This window comes from Rutilus rutilus (genome assembly GCF_951802725.1).
Source record: "Rutilus rutilus genome assembly, chromosome: 9".
Classification (NCBI taxonomy): domain Eukaryota; kingdom Metazoa; phylum Chordata; class Actinopteri; order Cypriniformes; family Leuciscidae; genus Rutilus; species Rutilus rutilus.
This window is the reverse complement of record NC_140223.1, coordinates 41,449,823-41,462,719: the sequence shown is the minus strand read 5'-3', so window position 1 is coordinate 41,462,719 and position 12,897 is coordinate 41,449,823. Positions and strand designations below refer to the sequence as shown.

Below are 12,897 nucleotides of genomic sequence, written 5' to 3'. Positions count from 1 at the left end.
TGTTATCTCTGTAAAGCTGCTTTGAAACAATCTGTATTGTAAAAAGCTCTATATAAATAAATGTGACTTGATTTGACTTGACCCATCATATACACATGACTGATATAATGCTATGATCTTGGGAATATACTAGTTAAAACAGGCTTGGACCTGACAATAGACAGAGCTGAACACACACACACACACACACACACACACACGGCTGTGTTAATAATTTAATGACAGCAGGAGGAATATGAGTAGATTCAGAAATGAACCCAATGCTCTGCTCTCGCTCTATTCTCACATTTACAGATTCATGCAATACAACAATGTCAATGGTCCTAAAACAGCTTCAGCAAAATTTTATTTCTTTTTCAATTATCTTTACTTTTGGATTGAAATGTTTTGGTGAGATACACACACCCATCAGCATCTCTACAGCAGTGTGTTAGCAGATCAGATGCTTTCAGTGTGCTGCTGAGGTCAGTCAACATGATTTATGATACTGATGATGTCACAGCTGTGAAACGAATCATACGCGCAGTGAGATTTGAGCATGATAATGGACATTATGCTTAAGTCAGCTTCTTATATGAAGCTAGATATTAAACAATGCATAAATAACTGGACTCTGTTAGATAAGATGTTAGTTGATTTGTGCTTTCATTTGCATAATTTCGCATGATGAACTTATTTATACTAACAGTGCATGTTAGTTGAATCATTTATATTTGGCCACCACATCTCTCTTTTTCTCTCAAACACACATATATTCTGACTGTCAAAGTATGCCTTTTAATATATTATACTAAGGACGCTTAGACAAAACATTAAAGGATTAATTCACCTCAAAATTAAAATTTCCTGATAATTTACTCACCCCAATGCCATCCAAGATGTTCATGTCTTTCTTTATTCAGTGGAAAAGAAATTAAGTTTTTTGAGGAAAACATTTCAGGATTTTTCTCCACACAATGGACTTTAATGGTAACCAAATTGTTGAAGTCCAAATCAATGCAGTTTCAAAGGGCTCTGAAGTGCTTCAAAGGACTCTGCATGATCCCAGCTGAGGAATAGGGTCTTATCTAGTGAAACGATCTGTCATTTTCAAAAAAAAAAAAAAAAGTATATACTTTTTAACCACAACTGTTCGTCTTGTGCTGGTCTGCGACGCGCCAGGCATTACGTGATCACGTTGGAAAGATCACGCTGGACGTAGACGGAAGTACCGCCGCATTGTTTACAAAGCAAATTAAAAACTCCATCTCATTTTCTCCTCCAACTTCAAAATCGTCCGACATCATTGTTTTACCTTTTTTGTTAAAGGGCGTTTGTATTAGTCTTCGCACGTTCGCTTTGTAAACAATGGGGCGGTACTTCCGCCTACGTCCAGCGTGACCTTTCCAACGACCTTCGCACTGGAGGAACCTTTACATAGTTCCTAGAACTAATGGCAGAAGTACCAGCTTTTTGGCATGTTCGCACTGTAGGAACTGGGAACGATTTTAGTTCTAGGAACTCTTTTTGGAGGAACTAATTTAGCTAAGGTCTAAACCAGCACTATAGGAACTACCAATGACATTAGTGTTTGCTGATTGGCCGAATGCTTGCAAAACACCAGCACCCGCCATTTATAAAAAGCTGTGTACACAGATTATAGCCTATATATTTATAGATAGACCTCTCAACCTTTACGCTAAAGAGAAAATCCAACACAAATTGAAGGGGACCAAGCGAAACATGATTACATATTTCTACTCAGCTAGCGATATTGGGCATCAACCACATGGCAAATGCTAATTCCTACTTTTTCATTTACTCTCTACTTTCTTTGAATAATAGTTATCTATCCTGCCCGCCGGCTTCTTCCAGCATGTTGCTTGGCTGCATAAGTTCCGAGGAACTAGATGTGACGGGAGTTGAGGTAAGACGTTTAAATGAGCCCGCCTCCCCATCCTCACCTGCATATGGGGAATTTCTGGATGTGATGACCCGCACCACCCCAAGATTGAGTTTAGACCAGACGGAGGGGAAACAGGAACACGCTCCAGGCAGGCTAGACCAGCGCTTCTGGCGGCTCATAAATGTGTCCCCAGCGAGCCTTCCATTTCTTCCAGATCTCAACATTTATGACCCGCCAGGAAGCGCCAGGAAGCCTCGCCCGTGTGTTCCCTCCCAGCAAGTCCAACTATGCTAATGTAAAGGGGTTGGAGGAACACGGGTATATGAAGATTATCTGGCGTGGCATCTTTGTGGAAGGCTCCTACTTTGCCTTGCCAATTTAGATCAAAACTTGTGGGCAAAGCGTACGCGGCAACGGGCGAAATCAGCGGTGCCCTGGAGGTGATGCAGGCGTACCAGACCAAAGTCCTGAAGGACGTTGATGCTGCGGGGGTGTGGTTCCAGACATGATCGAGGAGCTCTGCCACTGACCTTGCCCTCTGTGTGACCAAGCTTGCCCTCTCATGCCACCGGCCGCTCTTTTGCTGTTTTGGTCACAACAGTCAGCAGCGTTTGAGCTCTACATTCCCCACCACAGACAGCGTCCTTCAGTCCCCCCTTCTGATCCTCTCGATGGGCCTAGCTGGCGACAGGAGCAGAAAGCAAGTGTGGCCGCTAGGGCTCTGCCTCAGAAGGGTCAGGATCTGATCATTCAACGGGAGCCTGCAGATCACAGCATCGGATAAACGAGCCACGCTGGCCAAAAGGCATAACGATTCTGTCAACCCGAGCGGGAGGGCCCACACAGCATCTGACGGGAGCCTGCAGCTCACGGCGTCCAATGGGTGTTTACGAGCAATTTCACCCGTCCAACAATGTGGCTGGGCCAAATGTTTTTCCTGGGCGATACCGAGCTCTGTGAAAACTTTTTGCACTATGAGGAGATGGGCAACTGGGATGGCGCCGGGAGGTGAAAAGATTAAAAAATATCAAGCAGATGAATGAGGTAAGGGATTGCATAGTTATTAGGCAGAATCCAGCATTTGGCTTCTAATAGAGTATCACATATTTTGGGGATGCTTTTGCAGGTGAAAGTTAGACGGACGGCAAAATAAAAATTTCCGGACCACCGTACCCCAATAAATGCCATGAATCAGGGTGGATGGGCATCACTTTAAAATAGCCGCAATCAACTTGGCAATTTGACTCAGAAATGGGAAGCAAAGTCAGTAAGGATGACAAATCGATCAAAGCACCTGAGAGGATTTGAGCCCCGATGTTACTGGACACTGGGGCCGGTTCCAAGGCGACAGCGTTCTGAGGTACGGGCATCGGCGTTGCTGTAAACAAAGAAAATTATGATTTTGCCTGTAAAACAGTGTTGGGGGGCAGGGCTGAGAAATTGGGAAGGGAAATATGGCATTTGTGATTGAGACGCTAGCGGAGGCATCCTCGCGTTAGAGTCGGCAGCTGGAGCTGACGGCCACAAATAAGGGAGAGGGTTAGGAGGAAAAGGCAGAGATGGCTGGGCCTGTGCCGCTAGCGGAAGCAGCCTCATGCTAGGGCTTGTGGTTGGAGCTGGAGGCCACGAAAAAGGGAGAGAGTTGAAGACGGCAGAGTCTGGGAATCAAGGAGAGGGAACGACTGACTGTAAAGGAGACGTGGATAAAACAGACTCATCATCAGATGGGAATAATTCTAACTCGGACATAATCGCAATTGGGTAGGGCCAAATGCAGAAAAACTGTCTAGGAACATAGGTGAGTCGGCTACATATTTATAGGCCTCCTCTCGTGTTGATTAGATAGATCATTTGAACGTGCTCCTCCCGAACTTTGTTAATAAAACATCATATACAGAGATAGAAGTGTATGCTCCTTTTATGTTCGCATAGTAGAGATGCGCGGATGGGCTATTATTTCATCCGCAACCGCATCACAAAACTCAACATCCGTCCGCCATCCATCCGCACCAACGTTTTTGACCAATTTTCAAAACCGCACCCGCCCGCCATCCGCTGATTGGTGTATACATAATATTTTTCATTTGTTTGGTTCAACCGCCCGCCCGCCACCCGCCCGAACTTAATTCAAATATAATTTTTCGTCACGTCATCCCCCCAATCGCGGCTGTAACCGCCAACCGCGCATCTCTATCGCATAGGGTTGCCAGACATATAGTGCTCAGCATAAATGAGTACACCCCAACAGATTTCTCAGAAAAACATCTTGCTTTTAAATTAACACTTTTTAGGGGATCCTTTACAATGAAATATTTGTGCAAATCTGGTTAATTGGTTTTAAATTAGATCAGTCAGTACCAAAGGCAAAATTGGAACTATTCTAACAAAATCATTTAAGATCATGGTGCAAAAATGAGAGAATCGTCATGCAAGTTCAGCACAGTTGGCTAAATCATTAGAAAGTCAAACTGGGGTGATCGTTTCCCGTGACACCATATGACGTACACTACAGAGGAGTGGCATGGATGGCTGTTGTCCACAGAGGAAGCCACTGCTGAAGCCCATGCACAAAAAGGCTGTCTAGAATTTGCCAGGGCACATGTTGACAAAGGGGAGACTGTTGGGACTGTTTGGAGTAATGGGACAAAGATTTGTTTTGTTGTTTTGCTCTGATGGGTGCCAAACTGTATGGCGTCGCAAGGGTGGGGAGTACGATGAAAAACACATTGTACCAACAGTTAAGCATGCAATAAAAGCAATACAATTTGTCTTGCATCCACACCGTTATTTTTTCCAGACAGATAGCTTTTTCTTAACATGCTTTTTCTTCACAAAAAGAGCATATACATTTAGGTCATAAGTAGGCAAATTGGGACGCCGCTCAAGTTTTTGATCACTCAACAGACGTCACTATCGTATAAACATGTTTGTGTTCACGTGTTTGCAATAAATGTGTCAATGCCATTTATATCCCTCATTGCAGCTGGATGGACCTTTTTTTAAGAACATTGTTGTTAAATGAGAACACAGTATATTACACAGATATTTATAGCGTATATTTCCCTAAATATTTCCCTTCCTTTAGTGAATTGATTACAACAAGCCTGGAATAAAAGATTATTCTTTAGTTATGTTAATCATGTCTTAATAATATTCAGTAATTTGGATAGCTGTGAAGCACACACCTCAAAGCATTTTGAGATCTCCTTCTTATAATAAATTGAAATGGTGAGGTTGTTTAATAGCGCCCCCTACCCATTATGTTTGCTAATGTAAACTAAAGGTTCTGTAAGTTTCTGTTCTCATCTCTAAAAGAAATCATGTGAAACTTAACTAACAAGACTGTCTCATTCTAACATTCAATTCTAGACTCTAATGCCAGGCTGGGAAACTCGAGATCCACTTTTTATGAATCAATATAGTATATATTACAGTGTCAGCTTGTATGCCTGTGAGTTTACTGAAAACCACAAAAACATTTAATTTAGTAAAAGAAGTTTAACAAATAATTATCTCTCTCCCCTCCATAAAAATGGTTTAGTCCGATGGTTATTAATTACAGCAGAGGGACCCAATAAAATCAGAAATCCCACCCTAGCTAGTGAACAGAACCAATCAGAGTTAAGGCTGCTCCGAGAACAGCTGAATGAGTAAAGTTACGGTGGAAGTGAGACTGACTGAAAATGTTGGGGTGGGGGGTGGGGGGGGGGGGGATCTGGGTACCAGTAACGTCATGAAAAGGAGAGGTACGCCAGGAGATCAGTCTATTAATCAGTCTATCAAAATTTTTTTAAAGAGAACCTTGGGTATTAAGACTTGTATGGCTAAATATAACGTGAATGATGTCTCTTACTAAAATATGTCGATGAAAGATTTATGTTATTTCAAAAATCCATATCATTTTATACATATTTTGGATAATAGCGAGGCACCATTTTAGGTGCGCAGTGCATTCTGGGTCGATGACGTCAAATGGTTGCCCTCGGTGATCTACTGGGCGCTCCTGTTGCTATTTTTACTCGGGAAATGAGATACTGATACGATGCCACATTGTGCGGCTTTTGGTTGTAATTTTGGCAACAAGAGAAGCGATGCAAGTCTAGAAATCGTGTACCATATATGATATGAGTGGATGTTTTTTCAGGGGCCCCAGAATTGACAAGCTATGGCCCTGATGCTGACCACATCTGTCTGTGCTCATTTTCAGATTAACTACTCCTTCAGAATCCATCTATGTGTTCCATCAAAGTTCAGTTTGCTGCTGAGACCACACCCATTTATCGAAATGCTTTGTTGAGTTGAAATGATGTAATTATGACAAATGAACACGCTGCATCTTAAACGCTTTCGGATACTTAACGATCACGATCTCGGATCAGCTCGACTTTCCGTCCTGAGGACATCCGTCTCTCCTCGTCTTCCTCTGCGGTGAAGGACGCGTGATGAATCCGTAATCGTTGTATTATTCCCAGCGGCTCTGAACAGGCAATCACGCTCACGGCTCTAATGAATAGAGCCCCGATCATAATCATATCAATCAACCTAATATCAGCCACATCCCCAAGCACACGGCAGTGAGCGATGAGAGCGAGATCAGATCGATACACACCACGGCGGGCTGGTCGTCAGGGGCCCCGGGGCCACACACGGATATCACTGCCGCAGACACACACCAGGCCTTATTCTGACGCAGTCCACCGCCTCTAAACATTTCAGGAGACTGTCATTCAATTAAAAGACCTTTATCTGTTCTGTACTGATGCTTTAACACTGGGACAACCAAATACAATTTTATCAACAACAACAACAAAAAAAAGTATTGTTGACCTTTTTCAGCTAACAAGCCAAACTTTACATCCTTTACCATAGAGGATTTACAGTGCTGCTGTACCAACAGGGAGATATTTAGGCTATGTCATGTGTTTTACCCTCAACCAAAAATTAAACAAGATTTTAAAAACACATTAGAATGCTATAGAGCAAATGAACAACATTTAGAAATACATCTTTAAAGCACCCACAGACTCCTGCAGTGCGTTCATGAAGAAGACGATGAAGATTACAGTTCCAGACCCATACTGACCTCTAGTGGAGTCAATACAGCTTTACATCACATCATATCAAAGATTCACATCTATATGACATGATCAATACTCATGCTAATCTATCAACTTTGTGCAGGACCAGTTCAAGCATCACTGCGAAACATCTCATCTAGGCTGTAGCTTCTTCCAGTAGGTTTGAGTAGTGTAAATGTATTCAAATGTGGAGTGTGTAAATGAGGATAACTGTGACAGAATGCAAGTAACTAGGCAACAAAGTGCAATGATGACGTGTTGGCGCTCTAGCCCAAAGCTTTCCTACTCTTCTGCTACACATTCAACAGTACATGATGATGAGGATGATGCATTTTATTTATATTCCGCTTTTCTCAGACCCAAAGCGCTTCGCAGAGAAAAAAGACGACAAAATACAATACAAACAAAACAGAAATAGTAAGTAACAGTAAGCATCTTTAAAAAGATGGGTCTTTAAAGGCTTCTTAATAGCCAAGGGAAGTGTGTTCCACAATGGTGGAGCTGAGACAGAAAAAGAGCTCAGTTTTAAAGTAGGCTGGTGAAGAGTCCAGGAGACAGAAGAGCGGAGAGAGCCAGCTGGAGTGCAAGGAGAAACTACATTACAAAGGCATGCCGGAGCTGTCCCATGAAGAGCCGTCTATAAAGTGCATTACAATAATCTAGCCTCGACGTCATGAAGGCATAAATAAAGGCCTTTCCACATCCGGCAGAGATGGAGAAGGTCGTAGTCTGCCAATATTTCTGAGATGGAAAAACAGATTTCGAGACCTTATTAACATGGGCATCGAATGACAATCGCGAATGAAAAATATTGTGCACTTCTGATGATGTAGACACTCAGTCAGAATCCGTGAAACAGATTATTGCATTTATGCAAAGCTGTCGGCATACCAACAAATAGAAGTTTGGTTGTAGATTCGTTAAGTTTAAGATAATCGTCATGAATCCACACTGTTATTTCTTCCAGGCTTTTTCATACCATGTTTTTTTCTTCACAAAAAGAGCATATACATTTAGGTCACAGTATAAGTAGGCAAATGGGGATGCCGCCCAGGTTTTTGATCACTCAGCAGACGCCACTGGCATGTAAACGTGTGTGTGGTCATTTTCCATTTGTGCTTGTATGTGATATATATGGGTCAGCTAAAGAAGAAGCTTCTTCAAAGCATCTGAAGGTGTGGAGTCGCTGCCGTCTTCAGCTCGCTTCAACTCGCTGACTCACATTTATTTAGTAAAAACAGCACTAAACACATAACCTGGGGGGGAAAAGAGTGAATGTGTTTGTGTGTGTGTTATGCTGCACTGTACAATAATGCCTGAGCAACAGATCCATCTAGTGGTCATGTATGAGATAATCAGAATAACAGATTCCAAAAGTTTGCATCGGACAATAAAATAGCAACAAATGTTCAGCACGCGAGAACAACTGTTCCATACTCCTTCACCATGGTATTTATATAGTACTCCATAGTACTTAGAATAGTACCAGATACTACCAGGGAAATGTCCAAAAAACGCATTATCAAAGGCATTTGACACTCCACAGATACACAGAGCATTTGGTTTCAGGTTTGTAGAATTTCACCAGGATTCAGAAAGCCACAACATGCAACGAATGTCTAAAGTCAATAAGAAACGTCAGCACTCTTCACAAACTTCAGACCCAGTCTCCCCTTCAAAACACTGCTTCATGAAGCTTCGAAACCTTTCCGAATCTTTTGTTTCAAACTGCCGAGTCATGTGATTTCAGTAAACGGGGCTTCATTACGTCATAACTGTTTGGAAACACTTCTAAATTTCAATTGGTTTCAATCTCGGTCAACCCATGAATCATGACGAGTCACTGAGAACCAATGAACAAGTGTCTGTGGGTTTTACCTGATCTCTTTATACATTTGTAGACTTTTTAATTAGAAAAGAACATGAACACTTGATAATCTTATTAGATGATTAGATAATTGCATCTGAAAGATTCTACTTTCTACTTGTAAATGGTGTTTTTATGCATGTTTGGCCCTGGTTTTTGTTGCATTACACTGTTCTGGCCACTAGGGGTCACCGTGGAGACGGGTGTCGGATTGTTTCAAAAGCCCTATTCGGACGCGACTGGTTTAACGTGGAGAGGTGGGGTAAAGTAATAATCACCAGAGCTTCTCAGTGATTTTAGTCCCGTCTGAATGTACATCTCAGTGATCATTACGGACAATGTCAGTAAAGATTACGGCGACTTTAACCTTCAGTAAAAAGGTCCTGAAAAATGACCTCAGGTGATACTAATCCCGTGCGAATAGACCCGCTGTAAATATGCACGTAAATATTTCGTCATTTCCTGTTTAAAAGTATTTCACCGTGTTTTTTCCAAGTATGGAGGCGCTTGAAAAAGCATTCAGTTGCATTCTAGACGCTGGAACGAGTCTGTGGTAAAACTCAAGTGTTTCACACACACCATTCAGATCAGAAAGAAGATGGAAAGCACTTGTCAGAGGCACGACACTTCTTTTAGCGTTAGGTAAGTGCCTATTACCAACACAATCCAATCTGAAGTTAATTAATACATCGTTCGACCGGACATAACTGTTATATATATATATATAAATATAGGTAATATGTGTTTGCGCACGTGATATCAGGAAACAACGTAATACACACATGACGACAGGAGGGTGACGGCGGTGAGTAAATCGAGTTACTCTCCCACTTCTGCTGGTTTTACTGAGATTTCTTATCCTGTGTGAATTGGCCATTAATATTACAGACGTCCTGTGGTAAAATTACATTACTCCATCTACCCTTGTAAAGTTAATCCCGTCCGAATAGGGCTTAAGCCTCGACACAATACGGCACATTTGCTTCAACTGTTTCAGTGCTCCACGAAGCCTCGATCTGCCCACCACTAAACACACCGATCTGAACTAAACGGACACACAACACCTCAAACTCCTGCACCACCCAACAAATCCCAGTCCTGGAGATCTACCGTCCTGCTGGGATCCACTCAAACACCTGCCTGTGATGAGCAAGAGTTCCCGGAGATCTTCATTATCTGCTTTAATCAGGGCTGGATCTCAGAAACAGGACTGGGCATCCATGATCTACACACCAGGCTTTAAAAGAGAAGAGAGGGCGGGGCTTACGGGGGTGCTGCCGTCTGATAGGGTGGCCATGCTGAGGGAGGAGCTCATCAGAGAGCAAGGGGCGGGGCTTACGGGGGTGCTGCCGTCTGATAGGGTGGCCATGCTGAGGGACGTGCTCATCAGAGAGGAAGGGGAGGGGCTTCTCTTCTCCAGGATATCCTGAGTCTGCAGGAACTCCCGCCAGTCATGCTGCATTCTGACAGGTAACGCCAGTTATTTACATGAGGAACGCATAATAACACACCCATAATCACAGATAACAATATAATACAGAAACTATTCATAATACAATAGCAATAATGACTTTCTCACTATAACTGATTAAAAAGCAATTACTGTTAACAAAGGAAAACCAATAATTACTGATAGCAAAGTGATAGCAATAATCCCAGATAACATTGCCATATACATTATTGCTTATGACAATGTGATTCTGATAATTAGCTATGGCAGCGTGATATCTCAAACTGCAGATGAATGACCGTGATAATCAGTATAATCAGGAAGTTATGGTGATATTGACTCACATCAGCACTGTGGTCTCCAGTGGATGTGTGTTCACCGTGATGTTATTCTCCACGTCTGTCGCCATCTGGTGGCTGAAACACACACACACACACACACACACACACACACACAACATAAGCATATTTCGACACACACAGACTGGTACTTTACTGTAAGGTATAACAGGGCTAAAGACGCACCTTAAGAAATTTTTTTTGCTTTTCACTATTCCCCATAGTGTATGATTGCAGAAGAAAAATATATGTTTGTATTGAACATTTGAACATAAATCGTAAGATAATCGTATCTATGAGGTGGCGAGGTCTTTCACCCCACAGACACACGGGGTAAAAGACACAGAATTGATACAAATACTTCAGCTAAAATAATATGGTTTTAATAAAGTTAATACTTGACCAAAAAATCACTTTAGCAAATTTTGGACTATTTTCTGTTTATTTTGATAAATAAAAGAATTAATTTTTGTTCAGTAAATATACTGTCATTAAAATATGTTAATATAAAAATATATAAAAAAAATACAGAAACAAAATTATTTTAAAAAGTAAAGATTCTGAAAGTATTGAAGGAGATCCCATTATAATTTAATTTAGATTTACACTAGTAACAATAAATTATATTTTATTGACTGATATGATTAATATCATATTTCTAAATCTGTTGGTTTCATTATAAATATGGTGATCATCTCTAAGATGGACACCCAACTTAATATATGATATTTACCATCTGAATCTGACCAAGGCTGGATTTCCCGATAACGTTGTCTCTTGGCGCAGTGCAGGCGCTAATGGCTCCAAATTTGTATCTTGTAAATTACCCCACTAATAATGCCCAGAATGGTACCAAAACGAGGCATTGGAAAGTTTGTAAGTACATCAGGAGTTTATTTAAACAACACTTGCCTGACGGCTCATGCTACCGCTAACCCGGACGGCGACGTCACTTCAGTGAGTTGAGAAAAGCACGTAAAAGTCCTGGCAGAAAGCGATGCATAAGGATGTAGTGTAATGACGCCCAGTTCCAGGAATGCACTCATATTTTGTTGGCAGTACCAGTTTGCAACAATTATTAGTTAACACTAAGTTGTCAACACGGTCCTTCAGGTCCAGGCATAGCAGGGCAACAGCGGGAATGTCCATGGTGACAGAGGAAAAAACAAAAGAAAACTCCACAAAAAATAAATAAACTGTCTTGGTCCAATCTTCTGTCACGTATGGGCTGTATATAAAAAGCCAGCGAGCCCTGTTAAGCCGTGTTCCGCACCAGAGCCTAAGCCCAATGTTACGTCTGACCAGGTGTGTGAGTCGGCTACAAACGATTGTCGCTGAGGGAGTCCTTGTGGAGTTTGAGCGCATGGATGCTAGCCCTGCCCACACTCCCGCTGCTGCGTGTATGGTAAATATGGACTATGGGAACTTATTGGACCTTTTAGAGGTGGAATTAATAGACTGGTTTACGGATGTGATTACAAAAGATACCCCTATGTTGTTGAAAATGCCTAGTGCTATCAGCCCTGTATCTCTTGTGCTCCAAGTATCTCCAGTGCCCTCTGTGTCTTCAGATAGCCCGCCCAGCCTCCCTCTCCCACCTCCTCTATTTTACCAACATATTTCTTCAGCCCTTACTCCTCTGGTTCCTGTCTGCCCCTTTGCTCATCCACAGCTGTCCCTGTGCAGCACTGCAGATTCGCCGCTGGTCTTTCAGCCCCCAGCATCGCCTTGGTGAGGATCCCGTCTCTGCCTCCAGCCACAGAGACCTGGACTCCACCTCAGTCCTTTGATGGCTCAATGTGCCCTCAGCTCCACCGTGGCCCGTCATCCCTCCTGCTTCACCAGGCTCCCTCGTCCCACCAACTCCGCCTTGGTCAGGCATCACCCTGGTTCCACCTCAGGATTTCAGGCTGCTGGTTGCACCTCTGCCTTCCATCCCTTTGGCTCCACCGGGCTCCGCCTTCCCTCTGGCTTCACCGGTCTCCTCGGTCACACTGTCTCCACAGCGGTCTTCCGGATCTCCATCGCAGCCTCGGTCCCATGTCAGCTCCGCCTTGGCCCTCCCGACCCTGGCTCCATGTCTCTTCGGCTCCGTCTGGTTCTCCATCATGGCCGGTTTCGTCACAGAAGTTCATACCCCTGGTTCCATCGACCAAGCTTCATCCATGACTCCTCCCTCCTGCAACGCAACGCTGGTACGTCGTGCTGACTGTGGCCTGGGACATCATCGGGCCCCTTCTGCTCCTGGCTCCTCCTACCCTCCACTCCCCCATTGACTA

General features: G+C 43.0%; 1 protein-coding gene across 2 annotated transcripts in view; it reads right to left on the bottom strand.

Moving 5' to 3' along the window:
* The window catches only part of schip1 (schwannomin interacting protein 1), a 242,787-nt gene that overhangs the window by 148,051 nt on the left and 81,839 nt on the right, over positions 1 to 12,897 (bottom strand). For both annotated transcript variants that reach the window (XM_084419011.1, XM_084419010.1), the window contains exons 3-4: positions 10,625 to 10,696; positions 10,098 to 10,293 (exon numbers count right to left, since the gene is read on the bottom strand). In XM_084419011.1, coding sequence (XP_084275137.1) covers positions 10,098 to 10,293; positions 10,625 to 10,696 — 268 coding nt within the window. The remainder of the gene's footprint in view (positions 1 to 10,097; positions 10,294 to 10,624; positions 10,697 to 12,897) is intronic.